This window comes from Labeo rohita, chromosome 5, assembly GCF_022985175.1.
Source record: "Labeo rohita strain BAU-BD-2019 chromosome 5, IGBB_LRoh.1.0, whole genome shotgun sequence".
NCBI classification, from domain to species: Eukaryota; Metazoa; Chordata; class Actinopteri; order Cypriniformes; family Cyprinidae; genus Labeo; species Labeo rohita.
In genome coordinates, this window is record NC_066873.1 from 23,817,078 (window position 1) to 23,840,514 (window position 23,437).

The following is a 23,437-nucleotide window of genomic DNA, read 5'->3' on the forward strand; positions in this document are numbered from 1 at the left end:
AAGGATAATTTGAACACAACAGTAAAATAATAACAGTAGCAAAAGACTGTACATAGTAAAACACTTTAACCAATTTCCTACTGGTCTCACCAATGCGGTTGGGGTCACTGTAGTCCTCCGCTGGCTCAACGTGGGGCTTTAGCTCATCGCCCTCATACCCTGCATTCATCCACTTATCCTTCATCACTTGCTGTGGAAGAAATACCAGCATCCTGATTACACAGAAACTTCCCAACTCAGTCATTTAACTAAACTGACTTAACTTGAATCATACACAAATTTCCAGCAAATGCATGCAGTAAGCATTCTACAGCACAGAAACTTCACAGAGATATAACTCATCATAGAGGCATCATATAATGTATCTGGTACAGGATTTAGTACGGCAGTGTATATATATATATCTGCAAGTATGCACCTCTAGAGTGCAACGTTTGCTGGGATTGAGCACAAGAAACCTGCGCAGAATCCCCTCACAGTCTGTGGACATGTAGAAGGGCACACGGTACTTCCCCCTCAACACTCGCTCACGCAGCTCCTAGAAAACACACATGCAACAGCAAAATGTGTGACAGTTATCAATGTGGTCTTTAGACAGTAGTTACCAGAGAATTAAGAAATTAAAAGAATCTTTTAGGTCCAAAGTTAAAACATATTCAGTGTAATGTAAGGACACAAACAAACAAAAAGGTGCACTGTTCTAGATTAATTTCCCTTGGTGTACACTACTGTTCAAAGTGTGGGGTCAGTAAGATTTTTGTTCATGTCTTTCTTTCTTCAGTCGTAAAGAAATTATGTTTTTTTGAAGAAAACATTTCAGTGTTTTTCTCCATATTATGGACTGATATGGTGCCCCGAGTTTGAACTAACAAAATGCAGTTTAAATGCAGCTTCAAACGATCACAAATGCGGTTTTAAACGATCCCAACTGAGGAAGAAGGGTCTTATCTAGCGAAACAATTGGTTATTTTCATTTTAAAAAAATACAATTTAAATACTTTTTAATCTCAAATGCTCATCTTGTCTTGCTCTCCCTGAACTCTGTGTATTCTGGCTCAAGACAGTTAGGGTATGTCGAAAAACTCCAATCGTATTTTCTTCCTCAACTTCAAAAATCATTTCAAAATCATCCTACATCGCTGCAGAAGTACCGACCCAGTCTTTGCAAAGTAAACATGCAAAGAAGATCAAACAGCCTTAACAAAAAAGGTAAAACAGCGATATAGGATGATTTTGAAGTTGAGGGAGAACATGAGATGGGAGTTTTTCGACATACCCTAACTGTCATGAACCAGAACAAAAACACAGGCAGAGTAAGACAAGACAAGCATTTGACATTAAAATTGTATTATTTTTATGAAAATAAACGATCATTTCATTAGATAAGACCCTTCTTCCTCGGCTGGGATCATTTACAACCGCATTTGGGATCGTTTGAAGCTGCATTTAAACTGCATTTTGGAAGTTAAAAATCGGGGCACCATAGTAGCCCATTATACAGTATGTTTTCCTCAAAAAACACAATTTCTTTACGACTGAAGAAAGAAAGACATTAACTTCTTGGATGACAAAGGAGTATGTACATTATCTGTAATTTTCTTTGTTCTGGAAGTGGACTTCTCCTTTATCCTGTATGGCAATGTTGATATGAAAATTCCAAAAAAAAAGAAAACAAGTATATCAGAATTATTTCTGAAGGATCATTTAACACTGAAGACTGGAGTAATGACTCTGAAATTCATCTTTTCCATCAAAGGAATAAATTAAAAAATAATATTCAAGAAGAAAACTGTTGAAATAAATAAATAAATAAACAAGACAGGCAGACAGTCGAACAGACGGATAGACAGATCGAGAGATCGACAGACAAACACAGACAGACAGACATAGATAGATAGATAGATAGATCCAACTACAAAACACCTGCATTCTATACGAAATATTGCTGTCGCTACAGCTGCTCGAGAGAAAAATGGTGGACAGTGTACAACTGGCTGAGGGCTGAAATATGCTAATACGGGACAGTCTGTTAGTGACTGTGGGCGGGGCTTGAGCAATATGACGTCATATTGGCTCAGAAAATCAAAACGGCTTGATAATTGAGACTGTTTAGGTTTTTTGGGGAATTTTTGGGAAAAAAAGAAGTGAATAGATTTTTATGCAAACACCATGTAAAAGTGAATTTTGCATCCAGTGTCCCACTGTAAAGCTGCCTTAACACAATCTGTATTGTACAAAGCGGGATATAAATAAAAGTGACTTGACCTGTAGTTTGCTGTAAATACCAGTGTAACTGGTATCAGTTCATCAACTCAATATCACAATCAGAGAATACTGCAATAAGATACTGTATTGATTCTTTCCCACACTCCAGTAAGCAGGGTGTGAAGAGGCTGAAATGGATCATTGTTGGGTGTAGGAACAGAGTAACTGTACCTTGAGGTTCTGTCCATCAAAAGGAAGTGACCCGCTGACCAGCGTGTACAGGATGACCCCCAGGCTCCAGATGTCCACCTCTGGCCCGTCATACTTTTTGCCTTGAAACAACTCTGGAGCTGCGTAAGGTGGGGAACCGCAGAAGGTGTCCAACTTATTCCCCAACGTAAACTCGTTACTAAAGCCAAAGTCTGCAATCTTTATGTTAGCATCTGCATCCAATAGCAAATTCTCTGCCTATTAAGACAGAAATAGCAAAGGAGACAGAAATAATTAGGCTGTACAGAAGGAGAGAAACACAGAGAGAAAAATACAGGACAGAACGTGATACAGACACATACTACAATCACTAACACTGCTTTATACTTTTACAGTATAATGAGTGTATAGTGCAATATATCTATCTATATACCTATGTATCCATCTATACACACACAAACACACACACACACACCGTTTTCTATATTTAATACAAGATTGATTTTGTTGAGTATCAAAACTGCAAACAGGGGGTTGGAAAATCTGCATAATTCAAGATGTATTTCCTTATTCAGTTTTTATGAGTAAGTACATTTATATTGTGTTAAGGATTTTTGGATATTTTTAGTGGTCAACATGACAAAAATGCACATTTTTTAGGTATTTAATTACTATTATTTTATTTATTTATTAATTTTTAGCGGTGTAAAGATTCCAGCTCGTACCTTCAGATCTCTGTGGACTATATTCTTCTGATGACAGTAATGAACAGCTGACACAATCTGAAACAAAACAAAAAAATAACACAACCTAGTTAAAACACATGAACACTGAAACTGTAAACCAGAGGCTTTATGTGATGCAAAACCTTCCTAAATCCTGCATTATGTGCTGTAGTGATAAGATAAATGTCTCACCTGTCTGAATTTGGCTCTAGCCTCTATTTCTTTCATTCTTCCATGAGACACCAGATAATCAAACACCTCACCTGAAAAACCAAACCACACATGAATTATATCCCAAATATCACAGATGCCACTATAAATATTATGTTGAGCATCAAGTCTATTTGCATTATGTTGCAACTCTGTAGAGACACTTCATTACACAAATATACAAAGTAATATTCCATACTCCAGTATGTACATCAGAGCTCACCTCCACTTGCATATTCCATCACAAGATAAAGCGTCTTCTCTGTCTCAATAACCTCAAATAGTTGGACTGTAAAATATAAGGGTAGCTGACATTTAATACTTCTGGTAAGCTTACATTTAAAAAGCATAAACTAATTATTTTGCAGTGCAATTAAGCCATGCATTTATTGCATTTTAGTGCATCTTACCAATGTTGGGGTGACGGAGAGTCTTCATGATCCGCACCTCTCTGAACAGCTGCAAGAGAAGAGTGAAAGAAAGAAAAACAGGGTGATGTGATTCTTCAGTGATTATCAAGAATAATACATAGCATTTCAATTATTCACAGAATATGCTGATATTCTGCATCAACAACAATTATCAACATGAAGCCTTCATCTAGGACAGCAATATCCAGACATAATATTTATATACTTCTGTATTTTGTTCTCTCTCCATCTGTACTAAGTGCCAGATATACAATCCCTGTTGCTGTGGAAACCACCGGATGTAGTCTGCACCTGCATCTGTCCCATAATACATCTCACAGACATGTGTTTAGAAGAAAAGGCTTTGATATACTGCTCATTTCTTTAATTCACATTATCAGATGATACACATACTTTAACACAGAGTTGAAAATGGAAATATTAAATCAACTCAGTCTGTTTTCTAGTCAATACAGATGTCTAATCAAACGTTTAGGAGAAGCTTGTACAGCTAATCCTGTCAATCAAATCACAGGAATATATGAGCAGCTGTTTTCCTCACCCATGCTTGTCGATTCATAAGCCAATCACCTTGGACTTCTGTTTTTTATCACATTGCCTCAACCTCTCATAATGACTAAGCACATTTCTTTTTATTGAAAACTGCTTGTCAGTTTTAAGTCAGCATGAAATAGAAATCCACCCAATAAATTGTTATGTATCTTACTGTGAATGATTCATCCATGCATATGTTGTTTTAACCCTGTAATTTTTAATCAAAATATCATAACTTAATCTAAGGGTGACAAATGTTGGAATTCTTAAACACCACCTCTTTCTTATGACTGCAAGCTTGCATTCAGATCTGCCTCCATCAAATTAAAAACAGACATATAGAACAAAGTCCTCGCCATAATTGTTACATTTTTGGTACTTTTTGTACATTGTAACTTTAAGTAGAATAAACATGTTTAACACTGTTTCGTTGACATAAGAGCTCAGAAATGTTTGAACCGCTAAAACATGTAAATCAGAAAACCAGAAGGTCAGAAAAGAGATATTGCTGACACAGCCACAAAAATTAATGCACATACTTCATTTTTTATTTCTTTTATATTACCTATATAGTAAAGCATAGGAACTATCATCTAGCACACATGACACAGGACAAAGCTGAGCTTTTCTCTATGTGAAACACAAAAGAGCAAAAGAGAGGAATAAGACAAACACTTACTCTGACAACTGACAAATGCACCACTAAACAATGATTCCAGCATTACTATAACAGCTCGTATCAACCATATGAGTGATCAAAAAGCCATACGTGACTTATGTTAGAAAAGGGTGGTTTACGGTTTGTGTACAGTTAACTGTGTGTGTTACAGAGCCGGGATTGAATCACAGTGGGGCATTCTGGGCCTGTGGAGAACCGCAGCTGTCGACCTCTCCTCTCCAACACATACACTAAGCACACAAACAAATGATGCATTTTAAAAACAAGACTGCCTATGGCCAGATTTGAAAACGAGGTGACTAAACAATGCATGGAAATATAGATATAGACATTTAGGGGGAAAAAATAAAAGCCTGAGCTCACACAGCAATGCCCTCTATCCAATGGTTAAGTTACTACATTTCAAACTGTGCTCACACAAAAGGTCAGTGCTGAGATGTGACACAGTTCTGAGATTTAATGTAAGATCCATCAAGATGAGTGAAAACCACTGATTTCACATGAGTGTTCAAAGTCAGAAGCATATTAAACATAGCGTTGTCAAGAATCAAAAAATCTTGATGTATGCTCAAACTCAGTGCTATGTTTGAGTAGTGGGCTCCAGTGGGAGGAATGAAGGCTGGTGATCATCTATTATGAGACAGATGAGTCACTGGTGTACAAGAGAGAGCGCAAACTCAACAGCGACACTAAACACTAACACCACACACATATTACTGCAAGACCTCCAAGAGCCTCACACTCTTCTAAATCAACATACTGATATATATATATACAGTATATATATATACATATATATATATAAAACACAGTTTACTTGAGGCGCTCAATATTTTCTGGACACTGGATGATGTTTATGTACAATGATTTTTTTCCTTCGTGTTAACCCTAATAAAATGGCATTATTGCTTGCGTGGCATTGTGACAATTGTCTTATAAATAAAGAAAAAATGTCTTGAAAATGGGTCTTACCTTTTGTAGGCTGGTTGGGTTCAACTGAGTCTTGTCGATAATCTTTATTGCAACCTAAATATACAATGCACAATTAGTGATTTAAGCTCCAACATTAATTTTCTCTTTTGCCAGATAGGTAGTGCTCCTTAAATCAAACCCGATATTGTGTCATCTGACATTTAATAGCAGATAGTTTTATCAAAAAAAAAAAAACCTTGCTAGAAAAGAAAATCAGTTTAAATTCTTGGTTACAAAAAATGAGAACATACACACTACTGTTCAAAATGTATTTTATTAAACACCAATATTGTGAATATTACTACAGTTTAAAATAATCATTGCTGTGATGGCAAAGCTGAATTTTCAGCAGCCATTTCTCCAGTTTTCAGTGATCCTTCTATTTATTATGCTAATTTGGTGCTCAAAAAACATTTCCTATTATTAACATTGAAAACAATTCTGTCAATGTTGAAAACAGCTGTGGTCCTAAATATGTTTTGTGAAAAATGTGATTTTTTTCCAGATCCTTCGGTTAATAGAAAGTTCAAACAACATTTATTTGAAACAGAATTTTTTTAAATTTCTATTATCAATGTCTTTACTGTCACTTTTGATTAATTGAATGCATTCTTGCATTAACTTGCCTTCAAAAAGAAATCCTACTGACCTCATGCTTTTGAACAGTAGTGTATTTGACTCCATTATTAGAATACACAGAATTGAAATAAGAAATTATCATAACATAGTATATGAAGAGAAATCTGTTTTAGGATTTTAAAAGTACTCCATACTTCAGAGTTTTGTTTATTTACAGAAGTGACAACCACATTCAACAAATCTAAAAATTCAGGTTGTGATAACCAAATCTATTCATTAAATGTGCAATGTGTACAGAATCAAACTGTTAATGCAGTGATGTCATTAAAAGTGCATCTATGTCTCTTTTCTTCTCGTGTGGCGCTAGTCAGAGACAGAGCCATGTGTCTTGACTCATTCGCAAATTCACATGCCAGTCTGTCTCTCTCCACCGTAGCTGCTCCCACCAGCCATGTGGTCTAAAGGCAACTCATACTGTACAGTTCAAACAGAGCACATGCTGTTAGTAGCAGCTTTAAGAGCATAAACAAAACACTCTGCTGAAGTGTGTTTTATTAGAACCCGTATCCAGTCACTGATATTAATTTGGTCAAAAATAGATAGCACAACACTTTTAGCATCCATGTTGCTTATTTATAGCCACAATGGTGTTGTGGGTATGTCAACCATCACAAGTCTGGGAGTGACGATTGTATTCCGTATACATACACAACCATAATGTACAGGGTTCCCATTTGCATTTAAATGAAGATGTCAATCCCAAAAGTGTATACGTGGCTTCAGACTATCACACGTAGTTCACTATTATTGGTCCAAAAGTATTTAAACTCTGCTTGATTCTTTAAAAACACAATTTATTACTGTCCAAGATTATTAAAGCTCTCTGCTGCCCACTAAGAAGTGCATCTAAAATCACACTATATCAGCTTTGGTTTATAAAAAGTAAACGTGGGTGTGGAATTTTTCACACTTAAGTTGGACCACTTCAAAAATATACCATCCAAAGAATTACAGCTCACAAGCGCTCTGATGAGAATGAGACATAATAAAGCAGCTCCTTATCACAGGCTTTTGGTTTTACCTATGTAAACTCTCTCTCTTGCAGTCTTTCTTTCTCACCTCTTTGCCCGTGAGGATGTGGCGGGCTAGTTTGACTTTAGCAAAGTTGCCCTTGCCGATGGTTTTAAGGAGCCGGTAGTTTCCGATGTGTGGCAGCTCATCTGAGCATGAGGCCATGGAGTTACGACATCTCGCACCCAGCGAACGACTCGAGACATTCGTCCCTTTCTCTGAACGACTTGCCACCAGAGACGCATGCTGGACAGAGAGACACAAACAGAGAAAAAATATTACAATTAATTAAGTTCAGTTTGGAAAAACTGGACTGGACTAAAATAGAGAATACATGTTGATGCAGAAGCGAACAGAAAGAAGAAAAAATGGCATTAAAGAAAGAAACCTGCATGTTACTCTAGCCAGTCCAGAACAAGTAATTAGCTCCGATCACAGAAATTGCATGTAGAAACAAACTTAATTTAATTGTAGAATAGAACAGTTAAGACGGTAAGAAATAAACTGAATTAAAGAGTTTCAAGTATGAAACTGTGGTGAAAAAGCCTAACGCTACAGCACTAACCAGGGTTGCCAGGTTTTCACAAGAAAACCCACCCAATTGCTGCTTAAAACTAGCCCAAAACTAGCCTAATCGTGTTTCGGTGCGGGGTCCCCCCGGTAAAAATCGTGTTATTGGGGTCGCTTAAACCCTTGGACAAAAAAAACACCTGCAGCAACAGTGTTAAAGTAGCCCAATTCTGTGGGAAGCAGACTTGGCAACATTGGCTCTGACCAACTGCACCAGATTTCAGTATTAAATTCTCATTTACTGAATAAGCTCTTACTTCAGACACAAAAATCAGTCTACATGTATGCAAATGACCAACAACTGTTGTGGCATCTAGCAATCAGTATTTATTTATTTATTTTAATTGAATGATTGGTTAAACTATATTGTGAGCATTTCTGAAAAGAACAGTGTTCACTAATGATGCATCAAAATTTTGACCAACGGGAAAAGTATTGAAGGGCCAAAACAGTGACTTTTAATTAGCGCTTCTCCGATGACATATTTTGACCATTTCAGCATCTATTTTGTACACACAACACCTACAACAAATAATCACAGCAGCAATGTGGATATACTTCACCGTGACCAGAAAGGATGCTACTATGTAAAATTTGTTTGGCTGAAATATTGATAGACGGCTTGCTGCTGAAGAACTTTGTTTTGTTACATTTTGAACATTTGTTACAGTTTGTTTAATTTATCACCTAAGAACACAACATGCTGGAAAGCATATCAAGTTCTGTCACTCAATTTGCTAAATTTTAATTTTGGTTTTTAGGCTAAATAAAAACTTTAATTTCGGTTTCATTTTGAGTGCTTTTAAGTGTCTAAATTTATTCAGAAATACATAAATGGAAGGGGAAATTAAGATAATTCAGCTTGCTTACAAACATAAAATAAATTTTGAAAAATTCTATGAATTTTTGATTTCATTTCAGATTGCTAATGTGATGATGGTATACGCAAGTGAGCGGGAAAACCGAGGTCATCATTAGTGTGTGAGTAATTCTGCCCTGTAATACAGGATTAACTTACTTTGCCATGAGGGTTTTAGTCTGTCGCCGCTGAAACTAAACTTTCTATTTAGATTAGCACATTTAAACCTGACTGAGCCCTGAACACTCAGGCTAACATCTGGTAAAATTTCCTGAATGGCTCCAACTGTCCCCTTAAGAGGGGATATGAAGGAACTTGCACAGAAATCAAAACATGCCCAGGTCCCCATCTGCACGGCTGACCACAGGATTACAGCTCAGGGATTGAATAAATTACTCACGATGCCCTGCCCTACTCTTACTGGACTCTACCTCACACACACTATATACAAAATATGCCAAATCATACATACTGTGCACTAACTCTCCTACTTATGAAAAAAAAATTATATAAAAAAAGGAAATATAATAGACTGTTTCTATGAAAAGAGCCTCTTGGAAGAAAGCCAGCCAGGAGAGAGCATGGGTTGATGTTAAAGGAGTAGTTCACTTCCAGAACAAAAATTTACAGACAATCTGCTCATTCCCTTGTCATACAAGAAGTACATGTCTTTCTTTCCTAAGTCGTAAAGAATTATGTTTTTTGAGGAAAACATTTCAGGATTTCTCTCCATATAGTGGACGTCTATGGTGTCTACGAGTTTGAACTTCCAAAATGTAGTTTAAATGCAGCTTCAAAGGGCTTTAAACAATCCCGGCCGAGGAAGAAGGGTTTTACCTAGCGATCGGTTATTTTCTAAAATTACAATTTATATACTTTTTAACCTCAAATGCTTGTCTTGTCTAACTCTGTGTGTACTCTGTGTATTCTGGTTCAAGAGAGTCTTTTTCTCCTCCAACTTCAAAATCGTCCTACATTGCTGTTTTACCTTTTTTTTTAAAGGGCGTTTGATCTTCTTTGCACATTCACTTTGTAAACACTGAGTGGGTACTTCTGCAGCATTGTAGGATGATTTTGAAGTTTGAGGAGAAAATGAGATGGGAATTTTTTCGACCATACCGAAATACACAGAGTACACGGAGAGCTAGACAAGAAGCATTTGAGGTTAAAAAGTATATAAACAGTCAATTTTAAGAAAATAACTGATCGTTTCCCTAGATAAGACCCTTGCTCCTCAGCTGGGATCGTTTAGAGCCCTTTGAAGCTGCATTTAAACTGTATTTTGGAAGTTCAAACTCAGGGGCACAATAGAAGTCCACTATGTGGAGAACATTTCTGAAATGTTTCCTCAAGAAACATAATTTGTTTACGACTGAAGAAAGACATGAACATTTAGGATGACAAGGGGGTGGGTAAATTATCCATACGTTTTTTTTGTTCCGGAAGTGAACTTCTCCTTTAGGTAATCTTAGTTCATTACTGGCTCAACAAGGTACTTCTGTGTCACATACTAAGATGCCTTCATCTAACTGGTTTTTCTCTGAATTCTCTGTGATATCCCAGAATCCTGTGCTTGTTTCAGGAGAAAAATGGTGCCTGAAGGAAGGCAACACTGACACTGAATCACTGGCTGCTGAAAATTAAAAAAAATAATTTAATTAGGAATTAATCATTTTCCTCAGCTTCAGACATCAATAATCTGGTCCATTATATAAATTTGGTTAGCTGAACATATTCTAATGCATTACTAAAAACATTTACCTTGGTGCTTGCTCTAAAATTTACAGTGAGTACAAATCTATTTATTGTGTGTTTCTTTTTTCAACGCTGTTATAATCAATAAAAAACAATGGTTGTTTAAGTTTACTAATTTACTGAAGCCACACTAGATACATCAGCAAACACAGGTCTAGATCAGTTCATGGAGCACAGTGTAATTTGTTGTCGCAGAACTGGTAGGCCACTACACCAGCCAGTGCGTCTGTTTATGGAGAGCGCTACTGTACGCGAACGGCAGATCACAGCTAACGCTACAACCTCCCTTCACCCTCCCTAGTTGATTCTGGTGGCCCGAATGGTTCTACCCATGTTCTAATATGCAGCGACAGAGCGTTTCCTTGCTTTTTCTCCCGCAAATTCTGCCAATGAAGCAAAACCGCTCTCTGGGAGAGGAGCGCAGATGATGCGCTGATGTGTACACTATGCGGATGGCCTGCGCTCTACTGCCTGCGCGTTTCGCAGCGCCTCTTTTGCTGCTTTGCACATTCAAGGATGCGGCCCATTTTGCCAAAGAACCTGCTACGCGTACATGGGCCACTGTATCCTGCCTCCCCATCCTCCCATGAACGATAGCTGGCAATGATTTGCTGATATTCATTCCCGGCTGCAAAAATGACCGTGCACCTGACGTTAAATACTGGGCGTTGTAGGATACGAGTGGAAACGCGGCGCTGAGATGATATATTACAACAATAATAATTCATTTGAGATGATGATACTTACATGATCTGTGCTCCGGTCGTTCGCAGACGGTAAAGCAGACCGAGAGGACATTTTCCCTGAGATTGCACACGATTAAAGAGGAATAACGCGAACAGTATTTACAGATTTAATCTCCCCCGGTAAACGCAGCCCACATCGGCCGCGCTGCTGCAGCTGGGGCCGTGCTTCTCTCACACCGCCTGCTCGATAAAGCCTGCGTCTGTCATGGCAGCGGCAACAGCAGTCCGCAAATCTCACAGATGTCCCCGAGACAGCTGCATTATTTTTCTGCGATGCAAACCGTAGCGATCAAACGAGTCGGTTGTCGATGAGAACGCAAGCGCGGCGGTATATATGTGCTAAAACAGAGTAATGCTTGGCCGGAGCCCAACGATTTTGTAGCGACTCGCTACCCCCCGCCTCATCTCCGCGAGCAAAACAAATACGGCTCCGACAACCCCGTCCTCTTTTCTCATAATAATACCGAGGATCTCTCCGCTCCCCTGCACCGTTCACCCTCGCGCGCGCTCGCTCTCTTCTCGCATCTGCTTGTCATGTGAGAACAGAAGCTTTGGCCGGTGACGAGGCCGAGACCCGTTCACATCCTACAGCAGCCGTTATATTCCAGCGGCGGATATGTGAGATGCGCCACTGCTGCCTCCGCTAGCGCTCGTCTCAGCTCTGACACAAGCGCGCGGACGCACACGCGCGCGCACTGATGGACAATTTAAAGAGCTCCACACAAGCGGACTGATATAACGTTAGGCAGTTGGCACATGTCAAAAATCTCCGTTGCTTTGACGGTCTTTAAACTCCTTTGTAAGAGCTAAAGGGGAATACCATAATCTACCGCAGCTGTTTTAACATATCAATCGTCTTAACTGTGAAATTGTCTAATGAAAATAAAATAAAACTGTGTATTTACAATATTTGCACAGGCCAGTGGCAAAGGACAAGTTAAAGAAGCTAGAAAGGGCCAATATACAGTTTAAATCAAAAGTTTACATACACCTTGTTAAAAATGTTACAAAATGTTTATTTTACCAATATAAGTGGAATCATACAAAATGCATGTCATTTTTTATTTAATATATTTAATATATTTCACATAAAAGATCTTAACATGTAGTCCACAAGAGAAAATAATAGTTTAATTTATTAAAGTTTACATATGATTTTGAGATCCATCTTTTTACACTGAGGACAACCGAGGGACTCATATGCAACTATTACATAAGGTTTAAATGCTCATTGATGCTCCAGAAGGAAAAATGCTGCATTAAGAGATGGGGGTGTAAACTTTTGAACAGAATGAAGATGTGTACATTTTGCTTATTTTGCCTAAATACCATTTTTTTTATTTAGTTCTGCCCACAACTTGCTTCTGAACTGTGTCTGCCTCACAATTTCTTTTTCTTTCTTTCTTTCTCTTTTTAATATTCACTATACCATTCAAAAATTTGGGGTCGTCAGATTTTAATGTTTTAGAAAGGAGTCTCTTACGCTCACTAAGACTGCATTTATTTGATTAAAATACAGGGGGAAATGTAATATTGTGAAATATTTTACAATTTAAAAATGATTTTTAAAGGGATAGCTCACCCAAAAATGACAATTCTGTCATAATTTATTCACCCTCAAGTTGTTCCAAACCTGTATGATTTTCTTTTTTTTTTTGCTTCTGTTGAACACAAAAGAATGTGGGTATAACTGTTTAACAGTTGCTGGTTTTTAATGCCTCTCATACTATGTAACTGTTTAGTTACCCACATTCTTCAAAATATCTTCTTTTGTGCTAAACTTGAGGGTGAGTAAATAATGATACAATTCTCATTTTTGAGTGAACTATCTTTTTTAAGGATAGAAAAGTCTTAACTGGATTACATTACAGTACTTTAAATTTCAGTGTGAATACAGTACTAAAACATTTCAGTGGGAGCTCAATACCAGGTCCAGGAAACTACTGTACACACAACAGTAAAGGGATTTGTGGGAAATGTGTTGAAAGTTTGTGGCCAGAATTAAAAGTTAAAAGTAGTGTCACAGACTGTGATTATGTCACAAACATAAAGTTCACCTTTGCTCGGGATATCCCATTAACTTGCAATTAAGCACGGACTTAAACATAGCAAACTTTGACCGGTCCAATTCTTCCTAGAAGCTCTCACTGTAGCAGATTGGTACATACATGACTTTTCTCCAGCACACCTACTAAAACAGATTTACTCACCCTCAGGCCATTCAAGATGTAGATGAGTTTGTTTCTTCATCGGAACAGATTTGGGGAAATTAAGCAGTACATCACTTGAATGGGTGCCGTCAGAATATACAATTGAAAATAATCTCACAATAATCCATTGTAAAGCCGAGGGTGAGTATAATTTCAGCAGATTTTCATTTTTAGGTGAACTATTCTTTTAATCTTCTTTTAATAAATTCCCTTATACCACATTACTGCTCCAGTTTTGTCCACTTGCTGCTATTTCCTAAGTTCAAGACACTGTTTATACAGCTGTTAAAAGCCTAGCCCTGCTCTACACTGAATGATTCATCAAGCCACACACCCCATCCTATCCACTATTCACATCTCAGCCCACATCTGTCCACAATATCCACATCAGCAGCACCTCCACCACCTTAGACTTTTGAGAAAGTTACTAAATACTGTCTTTTTTTTTTTTTTTTTTACAACACAAGCATTCTCTCACACAGCACCACAGCCTAGTTTAGAAACTAGACTGCAAGGCCCTGCAGAGATCGAAATGCTCCACTGAGCGCATCATCTACCTTACAGGACATTTAATTCAAGTGGTGCAGGCCAAGAACCAGGAAAATCATTAAAGACCCTAACCATCCCAACAATGGTCTCTCTTCACTGCTGCACTCAGATTAACGCTACCGCAGCTGTAAAATCAAATAGGAGTGGCTCAGACTTAATGAGGATCTCGTTCAAGGACTGTTTATCACCTCATGATGAACCGAGGCAACAAAATGTACCCATACAAACACAATTCGATGTTTTCATGCATTTAATTATACACAATATCTTCTTAATAAGACAATTAATGCTAATTCACACATATTGCCTTGGACATTTAAAGCTTATTTACACAAGAGTCTCAAGTTCATCTCAAGTGGTCCAAAACCTGTAAAGTTGGTTAAAAATAGGTTTAGAATTCTAGTTTCGGTTTTCAAGTCCCTCTTGGAGGTTTTCTGAGGCCCACTAGTGGTCACCATCCCTCTGGTTGCAAACCACTGTTTTAAAAATAAAGATAAATGCTGTAAAATACTGTTCATTTTTGTTATTTGGTAGGTTCATATTAGAGCGCATTTCTCAAAATGCATTAATAAAGTAGACTTTTCCCCAGATTCATACTATCTCGAGATCTGTAACCAGCAAAATCTCATAAAATCCGTATAACCAAAATTTGTTGTGTTCCATGACATAAACATGGTTTGAAATAAATTTAATTTATTTAAAATAATTACTAGGCAATTACTCAAAAATTAGAGAATGGTCAGGCAACCCTCACTGCACCACATAAAATGGACACAACTTGTCTTAATGTGCTGCTGCAGTGATCATTTATGCTTTTTACTTTTGAAAAATTTCCAAAGCAGCTAAAACAGCAGTGGTCTTTTAAACTGTGTTGGTATAAATGCAAAGATATTTTCTTATTAGCTCAGCCCAGTTTGAGATGCAGCTCATGTGATTTCATGAAAGTGGTTGACACACCTTCAGTGGAATCAAATGGCCTAACTTGAGCCAGTAATATGAAAAAGTTAATTCTTGTGTGAGTGCACATTTTTGATGTAAAAATTAATCTAAAAAGAAAGAAAGAAAATGGATAAAATGACATAAATAGGTAAAATTGCATGGTATATCATACCATTGATACTAAATTTAGACCATCAAAAGACCACTAGATGGAGTCTAACATGTAATTAAATAAATAATATTACCTGGTGATTTTTTTCCAGTGGAGGCTCATGGTTTCTGTTCAGAGATAAATCAGAGACTGTCACTTTATGTTTGTAGAAACAGCAGTGTTCACTGTGCTAAATTCCAAATCTCATCGACAAATTACTGACATCCCTGTTGAAAAAAACAGCATATGCTGATTAGGTAGGTTTTGATGCTGGGATGCTGGTTTATGCTGGTCCTTAGCTGGTCGTGTGCAGGTCTAGGACCAGTTTAAACCAGCTAAGGACCAGCAAAGAGCCAGCATAAACCAGCAAGGGACCAGCATAAACCAGCTAAGGACCAGCTAAAACCAGCATGCCAGCATCAAAACCTACCTAACCAGCGTATACTGTTTTTTTCAACAGGGATATAAACAATGACAAAAAGAAGGATGCGATAGCCTACACTTTCAGTGTAGTCTTTGTGGAGGTCATATTTCGTATTCTTAAAGTAATCTGAACTGATAAAGCCTGCCTCCTGTAGAGGACTTGCTCTCTCCACTGAAGAAAGAGTTAGCCCACTAGATGGTCCCAGAGATCCATTTTATTGTAAGTAACTGTATCAGTAAAACCCGAATTGAGACACTGAGAGCGTCCTAATCGCCGAGTCCTGCACAGTGAATTTACAACATGTTAAATTAGATTCCAAATCGTACGAATTATTAAACGCCTTAGAGGAAACAAGTATACATCACTTTACAGGAAGTGGAGAAGAAAACCCAGTCATTACGCGCCACCAGTACTCCATGAAGTTAAAATAAACACTATATTTTTTATAAAGTGAAATAATAATTTTTATAAAGCTAAATCCACCTCAGGAGAGCTTTCTATGGTTCACCTCTGGGGAACTGTTTCGCGGTACTAAAAAACTAACTATAACGAGTTTTTTTTTTTTTTTTTTTTTTTTTTTTTTTTTTTTTTCACATAAAAAAATCAAAACCGTCATTTACTAAATTTAAGGGTTTCAGCTATTACGAACTTTATTAATTAAAATACATATTTTTATATCATACAATTTATAATAAAATGTATCCACCTTATTTTTGCCCATAAGAGTACAAAGACGATACAAAAACGGTCGTTTTGCTGCTTGATAATGCAAACTGGTGTGTCTTACCATATTATTTTTTATGTATTATCTTAATTGTGAACACAGTGGTTTCTAATGCAAACAGTTTTACCGTTTACTGCACTTATTCTTCGCGGCTTACCCTGGTGAAAAAACCAGCATATGCTGGTAGGTATGTTTTGATGCTGGGATGCTGGTTAGGTATGTTTTGGTGCTGGTTTAAGCCGGTCCTTTGCTGGTTTATGCTGGTTCCTAACTGGTTTATGCTGGTCCTTGACCAGCAACATGACCAGCAAAAACCAGCAAAGGACCAGCATAAACCAGCATCAAAACATACCTACCAGCATATGCTGTTTTTTTCACCAGGGTATGAACCGTAAGTCTCACATATTGCCAGAAAACAGCTTACTTCTGTATTGAAAAATAAGGTGGATATATTAAAATGTTATATGAGAGCATGGTGTTGATTTCAGTAATCAAATATTGTCTGTGTTTGATGATATTACAGAGCATTCCAACTGAACAAATAAAACTTCACCTAATACTAAAATCAGGGTTTTAAGTTTGACTGTATCAGGTGAAATACATAATTATTTTAAGTATAAAATTTTCACAGTAACACACATATTTTGATCTAATTGTCTTAATGGGTTGCTTTCATGAGTAATGGCAGGACTGGCCTGCAGGATGGCCTCTTCAACATCTAAGGGTTAAGTGCCTTGCTCTGGGGCGCAATGACAGTGAACAGAGGAAGGGCAGTGACATTAGAACCAGCAGTTCTCGCCTGCAAATGCAACATCTTTACGGGCATACAATGTCAACATCCTCAGAGGGCCCATTTGGGACTCGAACCAGTAACCTCTGCTGTGAACTGTGCGCTTTAAGGTTAAAAGAGAGTATGTTGGACTAGATAAAAAATGAGAGAATGACGTGTGTAATTGTATCCGCTCTACTTTTGTGTGATCAACTGTATCTTCACACATGGGATTTTGTGTGTAGTGTCAGTTTAGCTTTTGTCGTTTCTAAGTGTAGTGATGTGTAAATGTGTGTGTGTGTTTGGGTGTGTGTGCCTGATGTCTTGAGTTTTGTACTGTTTCAGACCCACGCTACTGTTTCCTGCGGGACGTCCTCCTGACTGGTTGGCTGATGAAGCAAGGGCCTGTTTGCGTAAATATCCATGAAGTTCTGTGTGATGGGAGCAGAGGTCAACCGCCCAATGCAATATTTCAGAATGCACGCTATTGTTTCTTTTTCTCGTTTACTCTCTCTCCTTCTCCCCTGTCCTCCCTGTTCCTCTCTTTCCCCATTTCTTTTCAGGAAGGCTTTCCTTCTTCTTCTACCCTAGAGACATTATAAATTAACGCATGACTCTAAATCACAGACATGTTTTTGGCTGTGCTCAGCTCTCAGGTGGACTGTCAAAGGTCATGAAAATGGCGTATGTGTTTAGGATAGTGTCTGTTTACATGCAATTTTTCAGCCTCTTGAATTCATCCGAGGCAACTAAACAAAAGGTCTTTGTCAGGATAAGAGCTCTTCCAAGTTTATTCTTGTGTATTTTAATAATAGGTCCTAGAATGTTCTAAGGACAGTACAAAAGAACCACCCAAAATACAAACCTCCCGCTGACCCCACTCTTGACCAGCTTTATGAAATCAAGTCAAAATTAATCATATTAACCAATCAGATTTCTCCATTAAGGCTTAACGAGCTTATTGTCCTCAGTATCTTCGTAACATTAGTTTCCTGTAAACATTTGTGTTTACGCACTGAAGTCAGTCATTTTATTCTGTAAGTCCGGTCCTTAAACCTTCATAACATAATTTCATTGAATTCTATTCCTTGAAATTCATCTGCTTCTAGATTCTCAACCAGGGCCCGGGGCCCAAAAGAGGGCCTCAGCAAACTTCCAGTGGGACTTACAATAATTTAAAATAATACAAATCAAGCATTTAACTCAACCAAAACAATTACAAATCAAAATATTTCTTATTTCGTTTTTTTGGCTTTGAAGAACCAGGATGTCCACTGTTTTGAAACCCCTGAATATATGAGGAAGCCACATAAAAGTGTGATTTCTAGACCTGGAAAAGTCAAGTCAGTTAGTAAATATTATAACTCTGTGGGCATTTTTATAATAATTCATACTGTATTTAATGTTTTATAATTATTATATTTTATAATAAGGTATATTTTATTGGATAGAAGCTGTAGTAAAAACATTTTGAAAAATATATCCTTATTCTTCGACCTGATACAGTAACTAATAAACAACTGGAAAAGAGTATTGGACAATGGTGGGTCTTTGAGTCCAAAATAGGTTGAGAACCACTGCTTTAGACTAAAATTCGATTCCAGTAGCAGCGGTTACATTTCACATAAAATGATCTCTATTTAATCTCTTCTAGTATACATTCTTCAATTAATGTATTAGCTAGTTTGTTAAAATTCAGAATTTAAAATGAATAATTTGAGATAAAAAAATTAAACCATTAAAACCAGTGTTGTGAAAAGTTACTTTTAAAAGTAATGCACTACAATATTGCATAACTACCTAAAAAGTAACTAATTACATTTTATGGAAAGTAAGACGTTACATTACGTTAGCATTACATTTTACATCTGGGCAAGGTTTGCTTGTTTGTTTTTAATATAAAAAGTTCTATTGTAATGTAAAGATCCTTTCACACCAAAAGTGTGAGGCTAAAGGAAAAATAAATTCACGGCTGTACGGTAGAATGCAAAAGAAAAGAAGAAAAACATCTTACTCCTGATTTCTCTCTACATGGGGACAGGAGAGCTTTCAGTCAATAAATGGGGGGGATAAAAAGTAACTGACATCCCCTTTTTTCTTGTAAATTAAAAAGTAATCTGTTGCCTTACTAGTTACTTGAAAAAAGTAATCCGATTACGTAACTTGCGTTACTTGTAATGTGTTACGCCCAACACTAATTAAAACATAAAAGGTAATTCATTGTACAGTCAGCCTCCATTTTGTTTTAAGGTCCTGATTGCACCTTATTTTACGATAATGACTGCCTGACCGCATTATTCCTGACATGATTCTGTAAAAATTATATTATGGTCTGCTGGTAATGTTATTCAAGTAATGTTAACATATAGTGAGCTGATCAGCTCTCTTCTGGCAAGAGTTCAGTGAGTTTGGGTGTTTTCTGTGTTTTTCGAGTTGTGCTGATGACGCGGTCTGTCTTCCTGTAGATTGACAGCCCAAGACAAACACTACACACATTCATCTGCCTACAGGTGTAAAACGGGCAAAGGTCAGAGCACAGAAAGGAAAAGGGAGATAAGAGAGGTGCATGTTGTCTTGAGTCTAAGAGAAAAGAAGGGAAGTTGTACCAGTGCTCTGTGTGTCTAAGTGTGTGTGTGAGAAATACAGAGAGAGTTTAAGAGTGCTGTCCTCACACAATTGACCTCTATAATTTCCTGTTGACTTTAAACTAATGTGAAACTGACTTTAGGGCAATACATTTAAGATGATCTATTACTCAGTTATATAACATTAAGAGTATTCACTCTTAAAAGGAAGAGAGAGAGATTTTGCCACTTGGCATTTGTCTATTCTGAGAAATCTCTACAGTGGGAATTTCTGTCCACCGTTAAACCCAACACACACCCTCACCTTCTGTCTACAGCTAAACAAAATCTATTAATAGAATCGTCTAGTCTTATTTTTTTTTCTTGGAGCTCTCGAGTTGTTTTGCTGTAACTCATACACTCTGACATCCTATGCCAATAGTGTTTGTGCATTGTGTGTGTATTAAAATAGTACGTGGCATATTTCAAATGCGTGTGTTTTACGTCCTGTGTGTATATGTCTGTTGCCCGCCCGGTTGGCTTTGGGGATGTGTTGTCGTAAATAAAGCACTTTGTGCGCACACAGAGACATAAACCATTTGCTTGCTGTATTCCCATGGTTATTCAGATGTCACCAGTGTTTATTCAACGGAAGAGACACATCAGCCACCTCACCGTCTGTTTATGGTGTCTCTGACATCACTATCAGTATTTATGGAGCTTGTTTCTGTTGAACGCCCAAGGAAGATGTGTCGTTGTTAGTCACTAATATTCCTGTCTTTTTAGTATAATGTAGCATAAAAAGGATGTGTGTCATTCTTGAGAAATAAATGAGAAGGAAAGGAAGCCCTGGGAAATGAATCAGATTCAAATGGTTTTCAAATGAAAAAACATAACAATAAAACTTCGGTAAAACTTTAAAATAAGGTTTATTAGTTAACTACATTAGTTAACATGAACTAAGAAAGAACAATACTTCTACAGCATTTATTAATCTTAGTTAATGTTCATCTTAGCATTTACTAATGCATTACGAAAATCATATGTTGTGTTTGTTAACATTAGTTAACGCACTGTGAACATGAGCTAACAATAAATGACTGTATTTTTATTAACTAACATTGACAAAGATTAATAAATAGTGTTATAAATGTATTGTTCATTGTTTGTCCATGTTAGTTAATACATTAATGTTAACAAACACCTTATTGGTGTTACCAAAACTTTTAACTAATTTTAACTAATTTTGCACTGTATTTAATAGCTTATTTAGTTATAATACAATTTCTAATTAAACCGTTATAATATATGTTGGTAACACTTTACAGTAAGGTGTCATTTGTTAACATTAGTTAATGTGTTAACTAACATGAACAAACAATGAACAATACATTTCTTACACTATTTATTTATCTTTATTAACGTTAGCTAATAAACATACAGTTGTTCATGTTAGTTCACAGTGCATTAATGAATGTTAACGAACACAACTTGTGATTTTAATAACGCATTAGTAAATGCTGAAATTAACATTAAGTTTAATGCTGCAGAAGTATTGTTTATTCTTAGTTCATGTTAACTAATGTAGTCAACTAATGTTAACTAATGAACCTTATTGTAAAGTGTTACCTATATATTTATTATGGTTATAATATTTTGTTTATTCATAATATGGTACAAGAACACTGAAAAAAATAATATATTAGTGTTTATTTTGAAACAATTTTCACTCAGAAATTGTTAGTAAATTTCCCAAAGAAACAGCAGGTAACACAATTAAACATTAAATTTAGAACTAGAAAGACTGAAATTGTATTTTCTTGTGAAACAAAATCTTTTTTTAAACATTACATTCTTAGTTCCACAACTGTATTGTGTTAAGATAAACTGTAGAAAACAATGTAGAAAATTTGAGACTACATATGACTAGGACTTCGCAGTCTGATGTATGTGCAAAAAGCATACATTATTTTTAAACACTTTGTGCAGCAGTAACACAGTACGCTGTACATAATACACAACGTGTATGTGTGTGTGCAAGTGAATTTTTTTCTGATAAATAAGGATGTCCTGTTTGCTTGAATACACACCTCCATTGTTCAACATAAGTGGTGGCACAGAGGTGAATGACTGGCTGACTTTTTATTCTCAGGGGAGTGGAGTGCATAAGTGTGTGTTTGTGTGGATGCATGTATGTGTGTGTGCAGATGCATGTGCAGTTGGATGTGTTATGTCAAGTCATGTTATTCAACAAGCTTGTTTGGGTGTTCCCGTGTGTCTGCATCACACATATGTATGTGTGTGTGTGCCTATAGGGCTCTGATACCAATCTTTTTTCCAAAACACTCAAACAAACAGCTAAAAAAAATCTGTGTGTGTACCTTTGGGTAGAAGGGAAGGAGAGTTCATGACCAAGCCTGAAGGTGAGCAGCACTCCCAAAACAAACACACGTTAGGTACTGACAGTTCCTCCAAAGCCATCCGTAATGAAAGGAAAGCTGCTTCTGGGAAATCCATTGTAATATTCCTATATTCCGTTGCCACTGATTAGAATGTCTGATGAAGTAATTAACTTCTTGTCAGCTGGAGCCAATGGCAGGGGTCCATTAAAGAGGGCGGGGCTTAACACTTCAGGAACGAAAGGTTGTTCTAGTTTAAACAGCATCACATAACAACAAAAATTTAGCAGTGATGCCGAATAGACTGGATAGACCACTATATTTGGATATTAACACTGATGATAGGAAAATAATATTCATGTAGACTTTTAGTTTTAGTTTTTGCTATATAGACAGTTGCATCCAAAATTATGTAGTTTACCGAAATCAATGATCAACTTTAATAGTTTAATAGTTCACCCAAAAATGAAAATTAGGATGGATCCTCAACAATAGATTCTCAAGTAATCCATACAGCCCATCGGTTAACATCTTGTGAAGTGAAAAGCAGTTTCCTAGAAACAAATCCATCACTACAGTTACAACGCATGCCCATAATCCACAATAATGCTCTCTCCATTTACAAACATCTTAATGATGGAATTGTTTACAACAAACACAAAGCGGTATGCTTCACAAGACATCAACAGATGGACTGGAGTCAAGTGGCTTACTTCTGGATTATTGTGATGTTTTAACCAGATGTTTGGACTTTCATTCTGATGCAGTGTCGGCACCACAAGTGGGCCGAGAGGGCCTGGCCTGGCCACTTTAATCCCTGTGCCCTCCACCTTACTGATTTTTAGCGATGGGCCCCCCATTTTGTATGCTCTGCTATTAACTTTGACAGAACCCATAGAGGATCCATTTGTGAGCAGGTGATGCAATTCTAAATTTCTCCAAATCTGTTCTAATGAAAAAACAAACTCATCGACAGTGTTGCTTGAAAGTTTGTGAACCCTCCAGACATGGTCATTATTTTTGTGTAAAAAAATTCAAATTACCTTACCAAAATGTACATCCACACCCAATTTGTAAAGCAGACTTTCCAAATAAGGTACACAAACAAAAGATATATTGTCATTATTTGTTCAACAAAATTGGTTTATCTCACAAAAACTGA

At 36.9% G+C, this 23,437-nt stretch overlaps 1 protein-coding gene across 3 annotated transcripts in view; it reads right to left on the reverse strand.

Annotated features, from left to right (window-relative positions):
* mark4a (MAP/microtubule affinity-regulating kinase 4a) overlaps window positions 1-23,437 on the reverse strand; it is a 50,548-nt gene that overhangs the window by 10,255 nt on the left and 16,856 nt on the right. For 2 of the 3 annotated variants that reach the window (XM_051109485.1, XM_051109487.1), the window contains exons 1-10: window positions 11,548-12,215; window positions 7,665-7,862; window positions 5,967-6,020; window positions 3,761-3,809; window positions 3,574-3,639; window positions 3,333-3,403; window positions 3,141-3,197; window positions 2,437-2,673; window positions 419-538; window positions 91-190 (exon numbers count right to left, since the gene is read on the reverse strand). In XM_051109485.1, the coding sequence (XP_050965442.1) occupies window positions 91-190; window positions 419-538; window positions 2,437-2,673; window positions 3,141-3,197; window positions 3,333-3,403; window positions 3,574-3,639; window positions 3,761-3,809; window positions 5,967-6,020; window positions 7,665-7,862; window positions 11,548-11,598 (1,003 nt within the window). In that variant the 5' untranslated portion in view covers window positions 11,599-12,215. Of the gene's footprint in view, window positions 1-90; window positions 191-418; window positions 539-2,436; window positions 2,674-3,140; window positions 3,198-3,332; window positions 3,404-3,573; window positions 3,640-3,760; window positions 3,810-5,966; window positions 6,021-7,664; window positions 7,863-11,547; window positions 12,216-23,437 lie in introns of those variants that run through there. The other variant, XM_051109486.1, reaches the window with a different exon arrangement.